General features: G+C 38.5%; 5 protein-coding genes across 5 annotated transcripts; 2 read left to right on the top strand and 3 right to left on the bottom strand.

Annotated features, from left to right (window-relative positions):
• The first annotated feature begins 2,093 nt into the window (after positions 1-2,093).
• On the top strand, positions 2,094-5,504 carry LOC109180899 (calreticulin-like). Its single transcript, XM_019330611.1, has 14 exons — positions 2,094-2,292; positions 2,878-2,985; positions 3,089-3,281; positions 3,392-3,650; positions 3,746-3,802; positions 3,895-3,942; positions 4,034-4,120; positions 4,205-4,262; positions 4,353-4,420; positions 4,545-4,640; positions 4,737-4,784; positions 4,975-5,004; positions 5,088-5,153; positions 5,240-5,504. The coding sequence occupies exons 1-14, from the start codon at positions 2,184-2,186 to the stop codon at positions 5,249-5,251; spliced, it is 1,239 nt and encodes a 412-aa protein (XP_019186156.1). The 5' UTR covers positions 2,094-2,183; the 3' UTR covers positions 5,252-5,504.
• Positions 5,505-9,567: 4,063 nt separating this feature from the next.
• Positions 9,568-10,149, bottom strand: LOC109181286. Its single transcript, XM_019331038.1, has one exon. The coding sequence runs from the start codon at positions 10,147-10,149 to the stop codon at positions 9,568-9,570; it is 582 nt and encodes a 193-aa protein (XP_019186583.1).
• Positions 10,150-10,200: 51 nt separating this feature from the next.
• On the bottom strand, positions 10,201-11,031 carry LOC109181285. The gene has a single exon (XM_019331037.1). The coding sequence runs from the start codon at positions 11,029-11,031 to the stop codon at positions 10,201-10,203; it is 831 nt and encodes a 276-aa protein (XP_019186582.1).
• A 132-nt stretch (positions 11,032-11,163) lies between these two features.
• Positions 11,164-13,545, bottom strand: LOC109181284. Its single transcript, XM_019331035.1, has 2 exons — positions 12,349-13,545; positions 11,164-12,159 (listed from the first exon to the last, which is right to left on the bottom strand). The coding sequence occupies exons 1-2, from the start codon at positions 13,543-13,545 to the stop codon at positions 11,164-11,166; spliced, it is 2,193 nt and encodes a 730-aa protein (XP_019186580.1).
• A 2,396-nt stretch (positions 13,546-15,941) lies between these two features.
• Positions 15,942-18,652, top strand: LOC109181013 (protein LURP-one-related 15-like). Its single transcript, XM_019330762.1, has 2 exons — positions 15,942-16,353; positions 18,006-18,652. The coding sequence occupies exons 1-2, from the start codon at positions 16,114-16,116 to the stop codon at positions 18,387-18,389; spliced, it is 624 nt and encodes a 207-aa protein (XP_019186307.1). The 5' UTR covers positions 15,942-16,113; the 3' UTR covers positions 18,390-18,652.
• Positions 18,653-22,585: the final 3,933 nt, after the last annotated feature.

The raw sequence follows: 22,585 nt of genomic DNA, 5'->3' as shown, positions 1-22,585 counted from the left end.
TAAAAGTTCTGTCAATAACTCCACACCCCTAACATACAAGAATGATGATCTTGAAAGAACATTAGCGTTCCAATATAATTTTGAGACGTAGTAAATTAGTATACAACACGACTTTTGGTTTGGGTGTTTGATTTGTAGGAAAATGAATTCCTTGAAATTGGAATTCTTTTGGGTGTTCAGTTTTAAGATGTGAGGAAATTTTTTCTTTTCTTTAATGTTGTTTGGTTCATGAAAAAATGTATTCATGGAGTTTTTTTTTTTTTGAGTGCATATTTCAGATGAGTTTGAATTTTCTAAATTTAAGGAAAATGAATTCCTCACCCCTTACTCCTTTGGCATTTTGAGTCCCGTAGCAATTAGAAACAAAAATGCCATCATACATCCGTGTTAATTACTTAGCTCTCATTTTATTGTATTGTTGTTGTGTAGAGATATGTAAGTTTTTATACTCATGGCCCTCATTGGTAATTCCAAATCAAACAATAAAACTATATTTCTTGTCATTTTTATTCTATTGAATGAATTAAAATTTCATTCCTCAAAAATTGTTTCGTGGTCCAAACACATTGATAGGGTCAATGCCGCAAAATAGGAAAGAGTAAAATTGGGAGAAGGAAGTTATTAAAAAGAAAGGCGGAGGGAGGAGATAATGATAACATTCACCATCTGAAAGCCTTTATCAAGCATCTAAAATTTATAATTAATCCATAAACCGGATAATGCCCACCCACTTGGGTTTCATCGACAAGTAATCGAGTGTTATACCATCGACCAAATTTACCTTATGTTTTATATTTTAATTTAAGACATTCAAATTATCTATATTTAATTAGCATATTATATATTTGTAAATAATAATTTTTTTTTTTAAGGGAAGGCGATATCCCAGTATATAAAGATTAGCTAACCATCTGACTCCAAGTCTGGATGCCAATTACATTATTTCTAAGCATTTCGATTATTTCCTCGGGCAGACGACTATGGGTTTGAGTACCTCTTGGCTCTCTTGTTGCCATAGCTGGTAGCATATCAGCACAGTCGCATTCTGCTCACGGGCAATGTGCACCACTTTCCATTCGACAAGGTGATTGAGCTCTTTTTTTGCATGCTGAAATGAGGTTGTCAATTAAGTTTTCAACCTTTTTGCCTTCAACTATCCCTTCCATTATAGTTTTGGACTCGCTCTCGAACGCTACACGTTCAAAATGGAGAGAATGAGCCAGTTGGATACCTCTTAATAACGCCCAAGCTTCGGTTCTCGCTGCTGAACATGAGCCAATGTTGCAGGTGAAACCATGCAACCAATATATACCTCTTAATAAGGTGTTTTGTTGTATGTTTAAAGTACGTGGTTTGTATTCTTAAAGTGCGTGGTTTGTGTATTTAATGTGCACCATTTTAATGCCACGTCAACCGCCCCTATATATATATAACCCAGGGTGGTAGCTCAGATGATAAATGAGCTCTCGATTCCCACAATCAACGTTTCTTCTCGGGCCTACAGCATCTCGGAGCGCACGGACGGAGAATAACCCAGAACACCTAAAAAAAATTAATTACTATATGTTTATTAAATTCTTTTCCTTTTTAATCTATTAAATTTGACTTAAAATATTAAAATACCCTCACTTTTTGAAGTGATGACATTTTTTGTTTATTTTGATCAATTTAAAAATTTTTAAAATTAAATTGATTGAATTAATAATCGCATGGATAACCTTTCAAAAAAAAATTAATCGCATGGATAATAAATGTGCTAAGTCTTTTTTGGAGTACAATAAATGTATTATTATGTTATTGCTTTCAAAAAAAAAAAAAAAGAACTCCAATTATTATATATATCCAGCTTTAATTTTCAACCAAGCGTCTTTCCAAAAAAAAAAAAAAAAAAGAAAAAGAAAATTTCAACCAAGCGTACCGTACGGTGGTAACTGATTCCAGTCTGCTGACTCCGTGTTAAATCCAATGGAAATCCGCCACGTGAATGCATTGACCCTTAAATCATACGTGTCAGATCTCTATTTGTACACATCATTGTTGCAGTACACATCAGATTTCATCATCACTGAACGTAACGAACTAGCCGAAGAAACATTTCGGCATTTTGCGTGTATAAATACGGAGTAGGCTTTTTCAATCAGTCATCGGTTTCAGTGTGTCTCTATCAGAGTAACGCTACAACAATGGCTGCGCTGAGAATGTTAAACCCTAGATTTATCGCTCTAGCCATTCAGCTATGTCTCCTCGTTGCTCTCGTCTCTGCCAAAGTTATCTTCGAAGAGCGTTTTGGTGGTAATGTGTTTATAGTCTTCTATACATTAATGTGTATGATCGTTTTCAAATGTGATTTGTGTCAATGCCGATACTGTTATGAATTTGTTTTCTCGAAGCTTGCGGACGATCATGATTGATGTTTGAATTCCTATTATCTGTGTCGATTCCATTGTGATTTCGAGTTTTGGTGTAGATCTGTAATGTATAGAATTATAGATCATAGATCGCAATGTGCTGCATGTTAACGAGATTTTATGGTAGTTATTAATGTAATTATTAATGTCTTTGCTTAATGGAAATGTTTGATGCATTTGAAGTAATCACTATCTTAAAAGGTAATTGAATCATATTTTTGTTTGATTTGAGAACACATCTAAATGATGATTATTCATCTTAACGTGTCAAACTGTATAAATGAATTTTAGTTTTGTTACTCTTTTCGCATGTCATTGACTATAGGATATCTCCTTGAATTCTGCTGCTGTGATTTTCCAATAGTGAAATGCATGGGGTGTTGTCTTGATATTCTATGTATAAAGGTTTTAACTGTGTTGATGTGGCTTGTGTTTTATGCTGATGCATATTTCTTGTTGAGTTCTTTAGATGGGTGGGAAAATCGGTGGGTCAAGTCTGACTGGAAGAAAGATGAGAATTTGGCTGGAGAGTGGAATTATACCTCTGGTAAATGGAATGGAGATCCAAATGACAAAGGTGCAAATTCCTCATTTAGTCTAGCCAGATTAATTTTAAGATTTTGAGTAATTAAATGATTACTATATTGACCAAGCATGTGCTATGCTTATTTATTATGCAGGTATTCAGACAAGTGAAGACGCCAGGTTTTATGCCATTTCAGCTCAGTTTCCTGAGTTCAACAACAAGGGCAAAACCCTAGTTTTCCAATTTTCAGTTAAGCATGAGCAAAAGATTGACTGTGGTGGTGGATACATGAAATTGCTCAGTGGTGATATAGATCAAAAGAAATTTGGGGGTGAAACCCCATACAGGTTAACCATAGTACATTGTGGTTAAATAATTTTTTATTTTTATTATTATTATTTTTTTTCAGTTTCCTTGTTTTGTTACTGATTTGCAATAAAATTTTGTTTGAATACAGTATTATGTTTGGACCAGACATCTGTGGCAACAGAGTAAAAAAGGTCCATGCCATTATTACTTATAATGAGACAAACCACTTGATTAAGAAGGATGTCCCATGTGAGACTGACCAACTGACTCATGTCTATACCTTCATCCTCCGCCCCGATGCTACATATAGTATTCTCATTGACAATGTGGAGAAGCAGACAGGTAGCTTGTACAAGGATTGGAGTCTGCTCCCACCAAAGAAAATTAAGGATCCAGAAGCCAAGAAAGTAAATTGCTTCTGTATTAGCTACTTTTGACTAATCAGTCTGTTGTCTTCCAATTATGTTACTTATTTACTTAACAAGCTACATGCCTTTGACAGCCTGCAGATTGGGATGAGAATGAATATTTAGATGACCCTGAAGATAAGAAGCCAGAGGTATGCCTTCCTAACTTCCGTTCTTCTTTGTCTTTACTTGTATTTTAGACAATTGGTAATGAGTCTGATTACATAATTGTGAATATCTGCAGGGGTATGATGACATCCCCAAGGAAATTCCAGATTCTGATGCTAAGAAGGTGATAATTTGATTAAAATGTTTAGTTTCATCCTTGGTAATTAATGCTAAAATAATACTATGTACTTACTGAATTCAGTCTCTGTTTGCAGCCTGAGGACTGGGATGATGAGGAGGATGGTGAGTGGACTGCCCCAACCATTGCTAACCCTGAGTACAAGGGCCCGTGGACGCCAAAGGTCTGTATGGTTTCTAAGTAATATGTAAGTGTAACTTACTGTATCTTGATTATACTCTTTATAACTAGTTTTTCCTTTTATCAGCAAATTAAGAACCCCAACTACAAGGGAAAGTGGAAGGCACCTATGATTAATAACCCAGGTATATATGCTTCTCTCTAATATTTTGTGTGGATTTTTACCTCAATTCTGTTATAGTCATCCATTTTAATATTTCTCCTCATAACAACAGACTTCAAAGATGACCCAGATCTCTATGTTTTCCCAAATTTGAAGTATGTGGGCATTGAATTGTGGCAGGTTTGTTTTTTTTTTTTTTTTCTTTTTACTTATTCCTTGTTTTGATTCACACTCTGTTGTGTTATCTTCTGAATATTATAGCGTACCAGAAATTGTATTTTAACTGAGATTCTGCTTTCTGCAGGTGAAATCTGGAACTTTGTTTGACAATGTTTTGGTATGTGATGATCCTGAGTATGCAAAGAAGCTGGTTGAAGAGACATGGAGCAAGAATAAGGATGTATGAATTCTCATCCCAAGTTACATTTACAAAGGAAAATAAAACAAAAATGAAAAATCTGTTTCTCAATGTTTGGTATTATGCCTGATTTTGCAGGCTGAGAAGGCTGCATTTGATGAGGCAGAAAAGAAGAGTATCAATGAGGTAAACCATATATCATGCTTGTTTGTTCTGATATCATGTTATGAGCTTCATTTGGTTGTCTGACATTCATTATCTAAATTGTATGACTAGTGGTTTGCTGACCATTCTGAAATTGCTGAAAAGACATGTTATATATAAATAAGAATTTCTCTCTTAACATCTCTGTGACATAATTTTGTTCTCTTTTCAGGAATCCAAGGATGATCAAGTTGATTCTGATGTAAGTCATAGCTGCAGAATTATTTTCCTTTTTTTTTTTTCTTCCTCCATTTGTGTCTTTGTTGAAGAAGCATGTATTTTCAGGCTGAGGATGAAGATGATGATGAAGATGATGATGCCGATGCAAAATCAGATTCCAAAGATGTACATGTAAGAACTCTGGCTAAGACATCATTGTCAGAGTATTCTTAAGCCTCACAACTTTCTGTCATTCTGACCCCCTTCCCATTTTGCAGGATGAGCTCTGATCGCCAAGGTTGATGTAATCACAAAACAATGAGCTTCCTTCACACTCTTCGGCAGTTGCACTTATAAATTTCTACTTTAGATTTTTTTACGGTAGCTTCAGTTTTAGACATTTTGAGGCTGCATGAAGGCTGTGGTTTATAATGTGGGCTAGAGTTACAGAATTCTCTGTTAAATATTTCGTGAAGCTGCCTGGGAATTTTTTTTTATGCTCATGGTTTATGAATGAAACGTAGTCTTTATGCTCTAAAAAAATTTAGATTCCAGTTTATGAGGCCATGGCGGTTCATTTCTCGTAACTAGTGCTTGTTTGACACTTAAGCTATATTTATCCATACAATACTTACATTTAAAATTGAATCTTACCATCTTATCATTACATTTATATTAATAAATAAATTGTAATAATAATAATAACTATAATAATAATAATAATAAATGTATCATTACATTTATATTAATAAGTAATAATAATAATAATAATAACTATAATAATAATAATAATTTTTAACGATGAACTTTGAATTATGCAATGTTGAACAAATTGTTAGATGCCCGATTTATTTTTTTAATATATATATATATATATATATATATATATATATATATATATATATATATATATATTTTGGAGTTATACAACATGGAAACTACCATCCTCTATAAATAGTAGGGTGTTCGATTAACTGAATTGTTTTAATCAAAGTTTTTAAAACTTTAATCGTTAACTGAACTGAATCGTTTTAAAAGCTTTTAAAATTTTAAGCGTTAACCGAACCAAACTTTGTGTTATTGAAGTAACTGAATTGAAGTTTTTTTCGGTTAATTGGTCGATTAATTGATTAATTGAACTTTTAAAAACTAAAATCATAAAATAATACCTATATAATAAATATAATCAAAATAATACATATAATAATAAATTCATAATATATATATATAGAAATTTTGAAAAATCTTTAACCAAATTGAACTGACGTTCGGTCGGTTAATCGAAAATTTACGGATATTGATGATCAAATTGAACTGACGGAGGGGGAATATTTTCAATGGAGTTCCCGGAGAATGAACTCCGGGAAGGTAGAGTAGAAATTACGATGATCAAATATGATAAAATAGTAAAACACGTTCAATCCAAAAAGATTTATGATTCACTTTTTTTCTTATGACACGATAATCAAATATAGATTCACGGATTTTTCGAGCAAAACACCAATCCGCATTTGAGTTCGGATTGGAATTATGATTCAAGTGAAGTAAGCCTATTTCTTTTTTTCTTTTTTTTTTTTTTTTTTTATTTGGAATTTTTCTTTCTTTTGATCTTTATTTTGAGTTCTAGCTTTCAAAGCATTAGTTCTAGCGGTCGACTCGCTTATTTGAAATCCTTTCCTTTTAAAGGGTAACAAAGATAAAATACGAGCTTGTTTTATCGGTAATTAATCGTTGTTGTTTCAAGGTCAATCTATTCACTCGTCTAGATAATATTTTTCCTTGTTCACTAATAAATCGGCTAATTAAGCTCATGTTTCTATAATCAATTCGATCCCCCGATTGAATCGGGGGCAAACGCCTACGAAAAGATCGCTTGGATTTAAGAAAAGGTCGCTTGGATTTATCCATAGTTTGTTTAGTTTATTCTCTATCCCGAATATCTTATTTTCGTATTTTATATCTTATTTTCTTATTTTTTCATTAGAATTCAATTTCATTATCAATTTGCCCCAAATGGAGATTCCCGGAGTTCATCGCAATTTTCGGTAAGCCATTATTTAATTCGCCTTTTGATAGAATAATACGCGGTTTTAACCCGGGTTCCCCCTCGTCCGATAGCCAGAACGTGTCGCCTCAAGACTATGACAACACGGTCAAAGTCCTTCACGGTCTCCTCCGACCATTTGGGAGATCGAGGGCTATATTGGCGAACAGGAAGATTAAGCTCGAGTAGCTGAAAACCAGGTCCGACGTCTTACATTGTCATCTCCTGACCCAAAAGTCGGGCCCTCTGGTCGAGGGAAGTCCCCCTAGGTTGTCCTTGCCTCTCTATTTCCTTCTTCTTCTTCTTCTTCTTCTTCCCGTTCTCGTGTCGCCGACCCTTTTGGGTCGTTCCTTCTAGTGGCAAACACTCTCCTTCAACCTGCTCCCACCACCTCAGGTGGGAAGCAAGTATATCTTCGTTGTCGAAGAGGTCTCTTCCCTCTTCTTACCCGAGCCGAAGTCGAAGAGGTCTCTTCCCTCTTGACCGGCCTGGTCTGCTTTGATACTTGTCGGTTTCTCGGGAACGTTATCGAACATCACAAAGAGGACTGGATAGGGATTCACATTGACTCCCTCAACCGTTCTCCCCTTTCATTTTTTCTTTCATCTCTTACTACAGGGTCTTCTCGGGCAAATTCAGCCCAAATGCGCATCGCATTCTGGCTTCCTTGCTCAATGGATCTTTTCTGCTTCCTCTTTCTAGTCCGGGCACTTTCACCTAAGCTTTAGGTGGGGGGTGGGGGGGGGGGGGGGGGGGGGAAGTTCCTTATCCATTCAGTCTCGCGGGCACCATTGTAGCATAACCCACCTTCCGGACAACAATAAAGGGTGGAAAAATAGGATCGTCTCGATTGAGTACAAGTGGCGCCTACCGATCCCCGTGGTTTGGGCTTCCCACTTCCGTAAGCCTGGACAAAGCCCCGGAGCTAGAGGTTGAGGAGGTGGCTCCACTCAAGAGGCAATGCAACACCGGCTCCTCGGGCGAGACCTCGGTTATCGACGCTCTGTTGAGTGGGGAGGGTTACCTGGACGCCTTGCTGGACAAGATCTGCGGGTCGGTCCTACCTTGTGAAAGTACGCTGGATTGGTTGGCCAACCAGGTCGGCAAGCGAGCGGCCCCGAGACCTTATGCAGGTTAGTATCAGTTTTCTAGTTTTTCCATATAGCCCAATTTGTTGTCTTGCCTAACTCTAATTTTGCAGATGGCTCACTCGGTGGCCGACCTATTATTCCGGGTTAAGGCCTGTGAGAACATCTATTAGAAGAAGTTCGACTCACTCAAGAAGGTCGTAACCCGCCGGGACGCCAAACAACGCGTCGAGGCCGAAATCTCGGAATACCGGGCCTCGCCGTCCTTCCTCTCTGACGCCTCCACTAACTCAAAGTATACGAATGCAAATAGATTGAGAGGGTTGTGTGCACAATCCTTAAACTCACCAATCTCGCTGTCTGCAACTTGGATACCCACCAACACATTCGCACCCCTTCTTCTCCCTATCAAATGGCAATTCAATACAAGTGAAACAAAGATATATTAGTTGCTTGCACATATATGGTCAAATTAAAGATGATCAAGGAAGTCAAGCACCTTGTGCCCAGATGGCATGTAATAATCTCTCTCATGTGGGAAGTCATGAGATCGAGTCTCAGTGGAGGTCATCATACTACAATAATAGAGTCCTCTCTGGAAACACAAATCTTCATACTACAATAATAGAGTCGAGTCCTCTCTGGAAACACAAATCTTCATAAGAGTTCATCGAGTGAAAAGCAGAAGCAGGTCTGTCGCTTGTATATACATATATATGCTCAAAATGCCCTCACGTGTGCAAGCCGATTACTTTTTAGTTTTTACGGGTTTCAAGTAACACGTGACGACTCTGATACCAAATAGGAACATGTCCTCCATCTCAATTAAAAGCTTAATAAACTAATAGCTTGACTACACATTTATGTTTATATGACCTATCTCAACAGGTTTATAGTACAAATGTACAATGGATATTTCTATTACAAAAATGGAGATTATTAAACATAATAGATGGCTGTGGACCATGTGCATAACATTCAAATGCAGATTTCTGGATAGCACGAGGAAGTCATCAATCATAAAAGCAAGTATTCCTCTACCTTTTGAATGTATGTAGTGAAGTATGCAGTTGTTTCAGGTTTAGCAATAATCTCTTATTAATCTCCTTTGCAGCTGCGATATGCATCACCTGCATGTGAATCACATAGAGAATTGAAGCTAGTCATAATTGATGATGATCTTAAAAGAAGATTCCATGTACAACATTCTTCAACCAAACAATTTATGCTGATAATAACATGTAAATGGTAATTAGATCATTATTTTACGTAGTTACAATTAAAATTTATTATTAAAATTGTCAATGTAGGGCAATAGAACATCTGCAATGTTGCAATCAATCTTGCAAGTCTAGAAAAGAAAGAAATTTCAAAAATAGTCACCGTTGCAACATTCAGTGATCTTGTATGTAAAATACTTATTGTGCATTCTTTAAATATTTTTTTTTTTTTTGAAAATTTTCATGATGCTTCATTAAAAATAGGCAGAAATAGTATCCGGTGGGAGCTGATCCCAATACATAGTTGTGGTCTGCTGATAAGCCGAAATAGCTAAAGTATGAGCTAGGTGATTCTCTAATCTAGGAATAAAATGAAACGAACAAGACTGAAACGAAGATGCAATAAGCCTGCAAGTATCAATGGCATAGCCTAGATATGTGCGCATCATAACAGCTGGTGTAGTAAGATAACGGTGTAGTGTCTGACAGTCCGTGTAGATGTCAACATTCTGCTCTCCCCGATCCTTCAACCATGACAATGCTTCTTTACATGCGAGTGCCTCAGCCATAAGTGGCGACGAACACCCATGTAATGGTCCATTGTACGCCGAGACGTACCCTCCATTCGTGTCCAGCAAGATTACGCCCATAGCAGCCTGTCCTGTCTCTTGCATAAACCCCCCGTCCACACGGCATATACGCCTTGGAGGTCCGTCCGGCTCGGCTACAGGCAGGTACGTCGCGTGGTGGCCGGCACTTCCTTGCAGCGCGCTCGGCAAAGGCTGTGTGGTGGCTCGGATTGTGGGCTGCGGGAGCGCCCGTACCCATGCATGCATGGCAGCCGCAGCGGATTTGAGTACTACCTCCGGTCGCGGCAAAGTTGCTTCTCAAACGGCCCTGTTCCTTGCTCTCCAAATATTGTATAATATTGCTACTGCATAGAATATCCCATCAGAGTCTAGAACATTTAGAAGTTCATCAAACCAAATATGAAAAATATTTGTGATTATATTTGGGATTGTAAGGTTAGATTTTTCCCAAACGTTCCGTGCAAAATCACACAACACCAAAGCATGCATTGTGTCATCTTGAGATAATCCACACATGGCACATCTTAAATCCACATCCACCCTCCTTATAAGCAAATTTGTAGTAGTAGGCAATATATCACTAATGGCTCTCCATAGAAATATTCTCCATTTTGGGATTCCTAGCTTCCATAGGGACAACCATTTTGTAAAAGCCCCATTAGTCTGTTGATAATTTCCAATTATTTGCCTATATCCACTCTTAACAGAATACTCCCCTCTTGGGTCCCCATACCAGTACCAGGTATCCTCATATTCCGGATATATGGGTATTTTCATAATTTCTGTCACATCATCAGGTTGAAATAAATCAGTTAAAATCGAGGGATCCCAGGCACCAGTTTGCTGATCTATCAAACCTGCCACCTTGGCATGTTGTAACTGTATAGGCATTTCTGTTTGTATCATTGGGTCATGGTCATTCCGTAGCCATGGGTGGGTCCATATAAATGTAGCCTCCCCATTACCTATTCTGCGCCTGACCCCACCACAAATAATACTCTTTGCTGCCATGATGCTCCGCCAGCAGAAACTGGGATTACTTCCCACCTGTGCATCAAAAAAAGTTCCTTTGGGAAAGTACCTGGCCTTATACACGCGTGTGACCAGAGAGTCAGGCTTAATCAACATTCGTCACGCCTGCTTTCCTAGCATTGCCAGATTAAATGCCCGCAAATCTTTAAACCCCAGTCCACCATATTTCTTTGGGATACATAATTTATCCCACGCCTTCCAGTGTATTCGCCTATCAGTTCCAGAGTCCTACCAATACCGATTCATTGTCCTCTCCACTGCCGTACAAACCGATACAGGTAACAAAAAAACACTCATTGAAAACGTAGGCATAGATTGTGCTACAGTTTTCAAGAGGATTTCTTTCCCCGCCTGTGATAGCAGTTTTTTATTCCATGACCCAATTCTTTGACGAATTTTATCCTCCACATACGCAAAAACTGCTTTCTTGTGTCTTCCAACAAAAGAGGGAAGTCCCAAATACTTTCCAAAATTTGGTGTCTGTGTCACTCCCAGAATCTGAGCCACACTTTGCCTATCCTCGCTACTAGTATTCCTGCTGTAGCATATACTGGACTTATGGTAATTTATTGCCTGGCCAGATAACCCCTCATAATCAGACAGACATTTCTTAACCTCAGTTGCTTCCTCTGCCTTTGCTTTAAAAAACAACAAACTATCATCAGCAAAAAACAAGTGAGAAATCGGTGGGGCTCCTCGTGTTACCCTGCAGCCATGTATTAATCCAACATTATGTGCCCGCTGTAACATCATAGATAGGCCCTCTGCACAGATAATAAATAAATATGGGGACAAAGGATCCCCCTGCCTTATTCCACGAGTGGGTATAATTGGATCACACTTCGTACCATTCACCTGAATATTATATGAGACAGAGGTTACACACTTCATAATCACCTCCACCCAACCAGCATGAAAACCCAGCGCTAACATCATCTTTCGCAAGAAAGACCATTCAACCCGATCATATGCTTTCGCCATATCTAGCTTTAGAGCACTCCATCCCCCCACTCCACATTGCTTCCTATTCAGAAAATGTCCCACTTCTGCAGCTAATAATATATTATCCATTATTAGTCTATCTGGGATAAATGCGCTCTGTGACTCAGATATTACTCCGTCCATTAATGGCTTCATTCTGTTAGCCAACATTTTTGCCATAACTCTATAGACCACATTACTGAGGGCTATAGGCCGTAAGTCAGTGACATATTCCGGGGTTTTCTTTTTCGGGATTAGAACAATATCAGTCTCAGTCAAACCAGGCGGGAAGTCACAGGTTTCAACACAGTTTATTATAAAGGTAGCCACATCACCCCCAACCACATCCCAAAAATGTTGATAAAAGCCCGGATTCATTCCATCCGGGCCCGGTGCCTTGTCCGGGAACATCGCAAATAAAGCACATTTAACCTCATCAAGTTCAAACGGGCGCAATAATGACTCATTCTGTGCCTGCGTAATACGCGGGATAATTCCCTCAAAAAACTCCTCCCCTGTTCCCGGGGTTCCCGCACAAAAGATACCATTATAGTACTGCAGAATAATATTTTTCATAGGATCCCCCTCAACCCAAACCCCATTATCATTCATCAATCTAGAAATAGTATTCTTCTTTTTTCGGTGAGAGGCATACCTGTGAAAAAACTTCGTATTAGCGTCCGCCTCCTTCAGCCAATGTTGTTTGGCTCTCTGCCTCCAGTAGGCATCCTCCTGAGCTTCAGTACAGCTTAACAGCTGCTCTAGACGCCGGAACTCAGCTAGGGAAGCCGGGTCAGTATGCCCCCTCAGTCGGTGCTGCTCTCTTGTGAGTTCCTTAATTCGTTTTCCGTACTTATGATGCCGGTCTCCACCCCATCGTGTTAACCGGGTCCCACAGTACTGAATGCAGTTCTGCAATCCCTGGCCCCTCCCCTCCTGCCAAGACTGCTCTACCACATTCCTACACCCTTCATCGTGCAACCAGGCCATCTCAAACCGAAATCCTCTCCTACGAGGCCCAAGACTAGTATAATCTTGGATCCCCAAAAAGAGAGCCGAATGATCGGACTTCCGGGTTCTCAGATTCATCACCTTTGCCCCCATCACCATACTCCGCCACTCCTCCGTCACTAATACTTTATCAAGCCTCTCCTCCATCCAGTTTACTATCCCCTTCCCCTTCTCCCATGTGTACGGATAGCCAACCATAGGCAACTGAGCAACCCAACAATCCTCAATAGCTTCCCCAAAACCGCGTAGGAGGCTGTTCGGATGCGGATTTCCCCCTCTCTTCTCATTCTGATATAATAGATCATTGAAATCTCCAATAACAACCCACGGGAGATTTGACCTACCCGAAAGCGTTCTCAGAAGATCCCAAGACTCAGTGCGTCTCGTTCGTTCAGAAAACCCATAATATCCCGTCATTCGCCATTCAGGAAAGCCTGCAATAGTTACCCCAACATCAACATAGTTCGTTGAGTAACTGATTAGTCGTGCCGTACAATTCTTCTTCCACAGCAATGCTATACCACCACTTAAACCATCACTGTCAACACAAAACAGTCCTTCATAGCCAATCTTAACACGTAACCGTTCCGCATGATCTCGTGCCACTTTAGTCTCCATAAGAAATACAAAGTCGGGTTGCTTTTTGGACACCATGTCCACAATCTCCCGAACTGTCCGTGGATTACCCAAGCCACGGCAGTTCCAACTTAAAGCACTCATTGATCCGGGCGGGTCTGGGAACCAGTACCCGCCTGCTGCAAGTTTTTTGAGAACTCGGTCCTGACAATATCCTCCCCCTCACCCCTCCGTCCCTCACTACCCATCTCCCCCCGGCGCCGCTTAGCCACCGCCACCACCTCTCCCTCAACCACCCCCTCAGCCCGATATGTGCTCCCCGAAACCCGCCCCTCCTCCGGCCGGACGGCCTGCGGCTTCCGTCCCATGGCCTGGCGACCCGTCGGCAACAACCAACTACCCCCCACCGGCCTAGGGCCACGATTCCCACCCGCCCGTAGCTCCGGGCCATACAAATACTCCTCCACCGGCATCCTCGAGTCCCTTGCCCCACGACAAAACTGGTATGAGTGGCCTAGCATCCCGCAAAAATAACAATACGTATGGAGACGTTCATACTTAAACGTGACCCAACAACTTGTCTTATCACGTTTTATAAAGTTCATCCGTCTTTTCAAGGGCTTGTCCACAGGCAGCGAAACCCTAATACGATGATACATCTTCCATGGGGCATTGTCAAAACGATCATCATACTTCACAAACGTACCCAAGAAATTTCCTATCTGTTCCAGAATCCGGCTAGACGAGTATCCATTCGGCACACCATGCAGCTGTACCCATAAGTCCACCGTATCCAACACTACATCAATCGGCATTACTCCGTTAGGGACCTGCTTACACACCAGCGTAGTATTATCGAAAGACCAGGGACCCTCATTCAGGACGCGTTCCATGTCTGTTATATGATGAAAAACAAACAAAAAACGACCCGGCTCAACCTCCGTTGCCTCAACCCCGCTCACCGGCTGCCATACCGATGCCAGAACCTGACTCATAAATTCCAACCTGACTAGCTTTCGTGTCAAGAATCTTCCCACCACCCCCCAGCTCTCCGCCACCTCGCTGGCCACCCCCTCGGCGTCGTCCCCAACATCCGGCAAGAAAGCCGTGGCTTCCTCCTCAAGAACGATGTCGGCCCACCTGGCCGTTAGGCCCTCCACATCTTGTCCAGTCGTCGACGCCATCTAGAATGCAGCGACGTGCGTCGAAGCTTGCTATCGCGATCGGAAAAATAGTCCGCAAGAAACGTCGAAGAAGCGACCGAAGAACCCTAGAAACCCTAGGTAGGAATACTAGCATATAGTGAATATGATTATGTGCATTCTGCATTCTTTAAATATATTAGAACTAATATAAATTTACAATTCATTTCATTTTCTAAACTCAACCTGTTTAGATTAAAGACAAAATCAGCATCAACCTTAACAACAAAAACACTTAGTATTCGGACTATTTGAAGAATCATTGTTGTTATTATCAAGTCAACAAGTTATGGAACTAGAACAAGAGGTACTACTCATGAACCTTCTACAAATATAATAAATATTAATATTTTGTTCAATACTTCCACATGAGAATCTACGACACACATCTCACAACACATGAAACATGTAGGGAAAAAAACTACAACTGTCAAATATCAATAGACGCTTGCAAGATAAAGAGTTCATAGTACAACTAATTAAGATTTCAGTCATATAAACAACAAGACAAATCTAAAACTTCCTACACTATAATCTCATTGCATGACGTTGTTATCTATGCTACCACCAGTAGCTCAAATGCATATGACAAACTAACTACCAATAAAAAAGAAGAGGACAAGTACTGAAGACAATGACAATGATATCCAAAAGAGAATTAAGAAGACTTAGAGAAATTCAAACAAAAAATAGTATTTATTTAGACTAATGTTATTACAAAGTTGCAAACATTTATTTTAGTGACAATTATTATCAATCTGCTCTCCTATATTATCTTGCATTTATATACTTTGAATTACTGATTTGAATAAACGAATTCAACATTCGCATTCAATTATCTATGCATATACATCTCCTATATAATCTTGCATTGATATACTTTACAGTACTTATTTAAAAATAATCATTGGTCATTATTCCTTTCGCGCAATGCACGTGAAAAACTAGAGAGCTGTAAATAGGGTTTGTGTAGAACATTATTTTGATTCAATGGTAATATAATAAGATGAGGTACTTTATGTGATTTATTACTGAGATATAACACATTAAAGTTGAATCAATCTGCTTGGACATCAAGTTTGTTTTTATAATAAAAAGTCAAACACGGAGTACTTTTTAAGTACGTAACACGAAGATGATGGACCACAACAACATCTATAATGATATTTACATGATGTTTCCTTTCAATTTCTCTTCCTTGATGATTATTTGACTTGGTTAGTGCCTTGAAATTTCTTTACACAGCCATTATATTGTTGCTTTAATTTCACGAAAGTTCTTCGGCTTATATATACACGATCATCAACATGCATAAAAGCATCATCTATTAATCTCAGATTATTGGAATTGAAATAGATATATATAGTAGTGTTTGATTTTGGTGATCAGATCAGATCAGTTTGCGAGCATGGCGGAAATGGTGTTTGGTAATCCTCTGGTTGTGATCAGCCCGGAATACTGTGCCCCTCATCATCTTCAAATCTCAATCAAGAAAAAGCTACACTTTTTGGCTGGCAACGGATATGAAGTTAAAGATGCCGCCAGTAGCAGAATCCTCTTCAAAGTCGAAAACATCCCCACTTTCTTCAACAGCAAGGTCGTCGTCTTTGATCCCGCCGGAAACTCCATCATCACTCTCCGACGAAAGGTATATATATATATGAAATTCAAAATGTTACATTGATTTTTTTGGGTGACTTGGAAAACTTGAGTCTATTATATGAACGTGTACTTAGTAAATATCACCTTATGATTCTAATAGACAATGGATCACGATTTACTTATAAATAATTGCTCTTATTGAAAGTCAAACTTTTAAGTGCATAGTTACAAATCAACTCAAATCAACTTAGTTGATGTTGCCACTTGCAAAGCAATAAATTTTGAGATTAATGAAAAATCAATTTGGTTAGTACTTTGTTCCTTAATTGGACCGACCCGGTGCAAATGACCATTAGTCTGGGTATAAAACGGACTTAAAGGCAATCGTTATATCGTCACTACTGGAAAAATCAAGGAATTTCCGACCACCTAAAAGTGATCGTAAATCAAGTCGAAAGCCCTTGCTCCGACCACTTTTGGTATCCGGAAAAACCTTTTGTCGCTATTTTCAACCACCTTGTTCGGAAATAGCATCTAATTTTGTAAAGTGGTCAAAAAAATTGGCTACTAGAAAGATTGGCGAAAATTCTCAATTGCCGAATTTTATTTTCAACCACCTTTACTTTGTGCTCGGTATTTCCGACCACTAAGTAAAGGTGGTCGGAAATTATGACCTATTTCCCTTCGGCACAAAATTGAAAAAATGTCATCTTTTCGACCATTTTTTTAGGTGATCAGAAAATAAAAGATTTCCAGCGATGCGTGGACCATGGTCCAAAAACGGCATCGTTTCTTTAAGTAAAGAAACAGCTGCCGTTACATCTTAACGGAGCCCGTATTTGTTGTGTGTTAATTACAAAATGAAACTACAGTGTATCTAAAATGAAATTGTCTTACATATTATTTTTATATTATCAAATGAAACTATAATTGAATTGAAATGAAATTGTAGTTGTGTTGAAATGAAACTGCAGTGTATATAAAATGAAACTGAATAATAGTTTCACATATTTGAGTGTATATTGTCCAATGAAACTGTAGTTATATCGAAATGATACTGTAATATGTGTTGCAATGAAACTAGTGTACATAAGATGAACTGAATAACAGTTTCACATATTTGAGTGTATAATGTCGAGTGAAATTGTAGTTATATCAAATTGAAGTTGTAGTTGTGTTGAAATGAAACTGCAGTGTATATAAAATGAAACTGAATATGCTATACAAACAGAGCTACTTTATGCGGAAGGGATGCCGTTTCTTTTCATTAAAAGAAACAGCACCGTTTTGAAGCTTGGACCACAATTCATTGTAGACAGCGGTCCACAATAAAATTTGTCACTTAAATGTGCCTCTTACAGCGGCTCAAAACACCTCGAGTAGTTATGCCATGGACCCGGGTCAAAATACATAATTTCTATACCGAATGAATTGTGAAAATTCAATATGTTAATTGTGAACATTTAGTATATAAAATTATGAACATTCAGTAGATAAATTGTGAATATCTAGTATATAAAAATTGTGAACATTCAATATATAAATTGTGTATTTTTAGACTCGAGTTCACCTTACAAGTTGGACCTAGGGCCACAGAATAATTTGCCGGGCACCTCATGGCCTGACAAAAAATTCTTAGAATAAGGTAGAGAAAAAGAAATTATGAGAATTATTACCAAATCTAATTTATGTATGCAGGCATTTACATGGCGAACCAGATGGAAAGTTTACAGGGGAGAAAGCAAAGAGGAGAAAGACTTCATCTTCAGCGCAAGAACATCCTCAGCGTTCCAGTTCACCACGAACCTAGACGTGTTCTTAGCCGGCAACACTTCGGAACAAGTCTGCGATTATAAGATGAAGACAAGCTTCGCGCAGTCGACGTGCGATATCTACGTTAAACCATCTTCTACCTTAATTGCTCAGATGCAGAAGAAAGTGACGGCAGGGAGTATATTCCTGGGAAAGGATAATTTCATGGTGACGCTGCAGCCAAACGTGGATCAAGCCTTCATCGTTGCTCTTATAGTAATTCTCCAAGAGATCGTCGACTCAAGAAGAAGAAATCAAAGTTCTGGGTGATTTACATCTTCCAAAATGCTTTATGACCCTGGGGTATAGGAGTCTTGAGGTTGAGGATTTAACCTTTTTGGGAGAAGAAATCACAATTCTCATTATTAAGCATTAATATTTGTACACCTATTTATTCTGTTTATTTAATCTGGGTTGTTATATTTTATCTCGTGTAGAATTGGTTTAGAACTGTTGTTAGCATCTCTTCTATTTATACTTTGTATTGTACACTTGTTTAAATATGTAGGAACTTTTTTCTTCTCATTCTTATATGGTATCAAGAGCCTATCTCTCACGAGATCTCTTTTTTTTTTTTTTTTTTTTTTTTTTTTTTTTCTCTCTCCATTCGATCCTATGGCAATTACATTTACAACTACTATCATCCAATTATCTGTCCCGACCAACTTTTTAATCTGTCTCACTGATGCAAATTAGCCAGTTTGGGGACGACAGGTTCATTCGACTCTCATTGGTCTTGGTCTATTAGGATACATTGATGGCACTATTGAGGAGCCAACTAAATTTCTTAATCCTACATCAACAACTATGAACCCAGCTGATACAGAGTGGGTACATCAAGACCATATTATTCTTGGTAGTTGCACAGATACAATACAACCGGTCATATCCTCTGCGACCACGGCTACGGATGCATGGTTTCGCCTTACGTCCAGCTATGCTAGCTCGTCTAAAGCACGAGTAATATCCCTCAAAGCAAAGATGGTCAAAAATCCAAGAGGCTCCTGATCAGTTTCAGAATTTCTTCAAGATATGAAATCCATTGTTGATGACCTCGCATTAGCACAACATCATATCTTCGGTGAGGACTTGGTTGTTCATGCGCTCACCCAATTAGGTGATGAGTTTTATCTGATCATGGCACGATCAGTGTCCGTGAAACTGCGATTACTTATGTTGACATGAAGCAGTCGACATACTTCGTATCTGCCCACGACGAATGTTACCCAACGTCAATCACTTAAAGACTCGGCAACAACTAAATTTAGGCTGGGATCTTCTCGTGATCAGGTTACCACCTCCAGCGCCCGTAGAGGTCGTGGTGGTACATTTCCCGTGGCCACAACTCCGACAATCGTCAAGGTCTATTCTATAACTTTTGTGAATTCCTGACACATATGCACATTGTATTTTGGTCAGATCCGGACCCAATCCTTGAGGGGAGTCCAACCCGACCATCGCTGTCCTAAGGCAAGTATTTTCCTTACCTAATCTCACGCCAAGCTCAGGGTCAATCGATTGGACTTAAGAGCAATAACTGTCATTCCTGCCCCGACCTAGACACTCAGGACCGGCTTACCAGCATGGTTCTCGTGGTTGAGTGCGGGGTAGCGCGCCTAATGGAATCTTGTGCCAATCGAGCCCCCTTTGGCCCCGATCTACACTTGTGCATGGACTCCACATGCTGCGCATGCCAGAGTCTGGTACTTGTTCCCCGTCTCTTCTATAAATACCGCATTAATTACGAGGAGAGTTGACTTTTGGCTACTTCTATATTCTAACTATATGCTCGGGAACCTCTGACCCACTGTCACGTATTTCAAGCTCCATAACTTGAACCAACAAGTAGACTAGGTAAAGGGACCATACTCGGAACCGACGCTAGCATCGTATCTTGTAATACCACCAGTATATACTACATCAGTTTCTATGAGAACCAACCTCCCCATGAGTCTATGTATGAGATTAATTGGAGGTTTAAAAATGCGTGTTTGCATATTAGGCATTATGATGTGTGCATATTAAGCATGTCCCTATGTGGCATAGGGACATGCTTAATATGCACAAATCATAATGCCTAATATGAACATGCGTGTTTTTAATCTCCTCAGTTAATCTCATCCATAGATTTATTTTTTTATAATGGATGAGATTGATTTTCATGGATTCATGGGTAGGTTGGTTCTAATATGATGTGTGTGTGTGTGTGTTCAAAATGCTAAAATGATTGATCAGTCATTTACCAAATATCTCCAATATTGTGCTCATATTAGTACGATATGGTCGTAATAGATTGGCTTAATTATTCTTTTGGGTTATGTGTAAAGTTGGACCATGATTTTTATTGTTTGGTCTATCTTAACAAGATCCATATGGTTGATCAGTCATTTACCAAATTCATGTTTTGAAAATGAATTTTAACCATATGTGTAACACCCCACTTTTCTATAAATTAAATCCCAAATACTTAACTTCAAAAGATAAACTAAACAAGATTAAACACAAGATTAAATAACTTAAATTCATCAAAAACCATCCAACGGGTGTTACCGCCACAGTCACCACCCACGGTGACTGCACAAGTTACAAAAAGGAAACTAACTAGAGTCACAGCTTGTTAACAACCTTTTAAAAACTTAGGGAACAACCCCAGTATCCAGCACCAACAAAAGATCAAACTATCAACTAATTATCAAGTTCATGATAGAATCTAAACTAGAAACTAATCTAGAATCTACCATAAAACAACTACGCACTACAACTAACTCGTGTGCGCTCAAACACTGGGCCTACCTGAAAGGGGTTATAAAAACAAGTAGAAAATAAACCCGTTAGTAAATTAATGCTAAGTATAAAGCCACTCAACCATGTAAAGTACTATAGATATAGATTTTGAAAATCATTTGGCAAGCACACGTAATCTCAGGTACTTTCAACACTTAACAATAAACTCAAATCATGCTTATAAACATCTCAATATGCTTGCAAGCTATTCAATACATAAACATGTTTTCTCAAGTACTCAACTTAAACACAAATCTCATGCTTCAACAAATAACTCTAAACATAGCTTAGCATACAATCTCATGCTCAACTAATAGATAAAAGATACTTAAACTCAACAAGCAATCTCATGCTATCATGCCAACTCAACAAGCAATCTAGTGCTATCATGCCAACTCAACAAGCAACAATAAAGGTTATACATCTCATCATGCTTTAAATGTAAATCATGCAATTCATGTAACAATACATATCATGATGCTATATGTATAAATACATACATATATATATATATATATATATATATATATATATATATATATATATATATATATATACATATATATATATATGTATATATATATACATATATATATATACATATATATATATATATACATATATATATATATATATACATATATATATATATATACATATATATATATATACATATATATATATATATATATATATATATACTCTCGCTCTTAAATAAAAAGGAAATTCTTTTTCTGTGGAGGTTTCTGTTGAGTCACATTGACTCGTTTTTCTCTTCCTTCTTTCTTACTTGCTTTCTTTCCTCTTTCTCAAACTTTCTCATGAATCTCTTTTCTCTTCTTGTGCGAGGCAGGTACTCCGTCGTAGCGAACGGTGCAATCTCGTGAAGCCGCCACATCTGTAACAACGAAACCTCTAACTCATGGGGGAGGTAGGACCTTCACAACTCGTGAATGAACCTAACCAACTCGGCAATCTAGCCGGCCACATATTCAACTCGCCCACAGAACAGGTACCGGTGGTTCTTTAATCTTTCTTTCTTTCTCTATAGAATCAGGTATCGTACTTTCAGTGTGCACACCCCCTAACCGGGATTCCAAGCCCAGCAGGTAGTCTCCTACCTAGTAACTCAGGAATATCGACCTCGTTACTTCTAAATATCTGTCGTTTCTCAATGACCGTTTCTTACTCGGGAATATCGACCAAGTCACTTTCAAAATATCTGTCAGTCCTTTATGACCGTTTCTTTCTTTCTCAAACTTCTTTCTTTCTCTTTTCTTCCGAAAGGACATAGTCCTAACGGTCCTCCAAAACAAGTTTTCCTCACAATAAATAGCATATAGATATAACTCATGCAACTTCTTTCTCATGCCACAAACTCTACTTATGCAAGCTCATGCGCTTAATCTCAACCAGGGACGGAGGGAGAGGGGGGCAGCTGTCCCCCCTACAAAAAATTATACAGCCCCAAAACGACGTCGTTTTGGGGCTGTATTATATATATATATATATATATATATATATATATATATATATATATATATATATATATATATATATATATATATATATATATATATAAATTCTTATTTTACTAACAGATAGAACGATCGTTTAGAAAATTAACCTCATCTCCGGTCTCTCTCTACGACTCTGCCCAGTGCCCTCCATCCTCGACTCCT

Source organism: Ipomoea nil, unplaced genomic scaffold (genome assembly GCF_001879475.1).
Source record: "Ipomoea nil cultivar Tokyo-kokei standard unplaced genomic scaffold, Asagao_1.1 scaffold1043, whole genome shotgun sequence".
Classification (NCBI taxonomy): domain Eukaryota; kingdom Viridiplantae; phylum Streptophyta; class Magnoliopsida; order Solanales; family Convolvulaceae; genus Ipomoea; species Ipomoea nil.
Note: the sequence above shows the minus strand (reverse complement) of the source record. Positions and strands in the feature narration are given on the sequence as shown.

Coding starts and splice junctions, on each gene's coding strand:
- LOC109180899 (XM_019330611.1), top strand. CDS start 2,184: ATGGCTGCGCTGAGAATGTTAAACCCTAGATTTATCGCTCTAGCCATT. Junction 2,293..2,877: donor CTTCGAAGAGCGTTTTGGTG/GTAATGTGTTTA, acceptor TGAGTTCTTTAG/ATGGGTGGGAAAATCGGTGG. Junction 4,785..4,974: donor AAAAGAAGAGTATCAATGAG/GTAAACCATATA, acceptor TTCTCTTTTCAG/GAATCCAAGGATGATCAAGT.
- LOC109181286 (XM_019331038.1), bottom strand. CDS start 10,149: ATGCATGCATGGGTACGGGCGCTCCCGCAGCCCACAATCCGAGCCACC.
- LOC109181285 (XM_019331037.1), bottom strand. CDS start 11,031: ATGTTGATTAAGCCTGACTCTCTGGTCACACGCGTGTATAAGGCCAGG.
- LOC109181284 (XM_019331035.1), bottom strand. CDS start 13,545: ATGGAGACTAAAGTGGCACGAGATCATGCGGAACGGTTACGTGTTAAG. Junction 12,160..12,348: donor GCCCGTTTGAACTTGATGAG/GTTAAATGTGCT, acceptor ATCCCGAAAAAG/AAAACCCCGGAATATGTCAC.
- LOC109181013 (XM_019330762.1), top strand. CDS start 16,114: ATGGCGGAAATGGTGTTTGGTAATCCTCTGGTTGTGATCAGCCCGGAA. Junction 16,354..18,005: donor TCATCACTCTCCGACGAAAG/GTATATATATAT, acceptor TTATGTATGCAG/GCATTTACATGGCGAACCAG.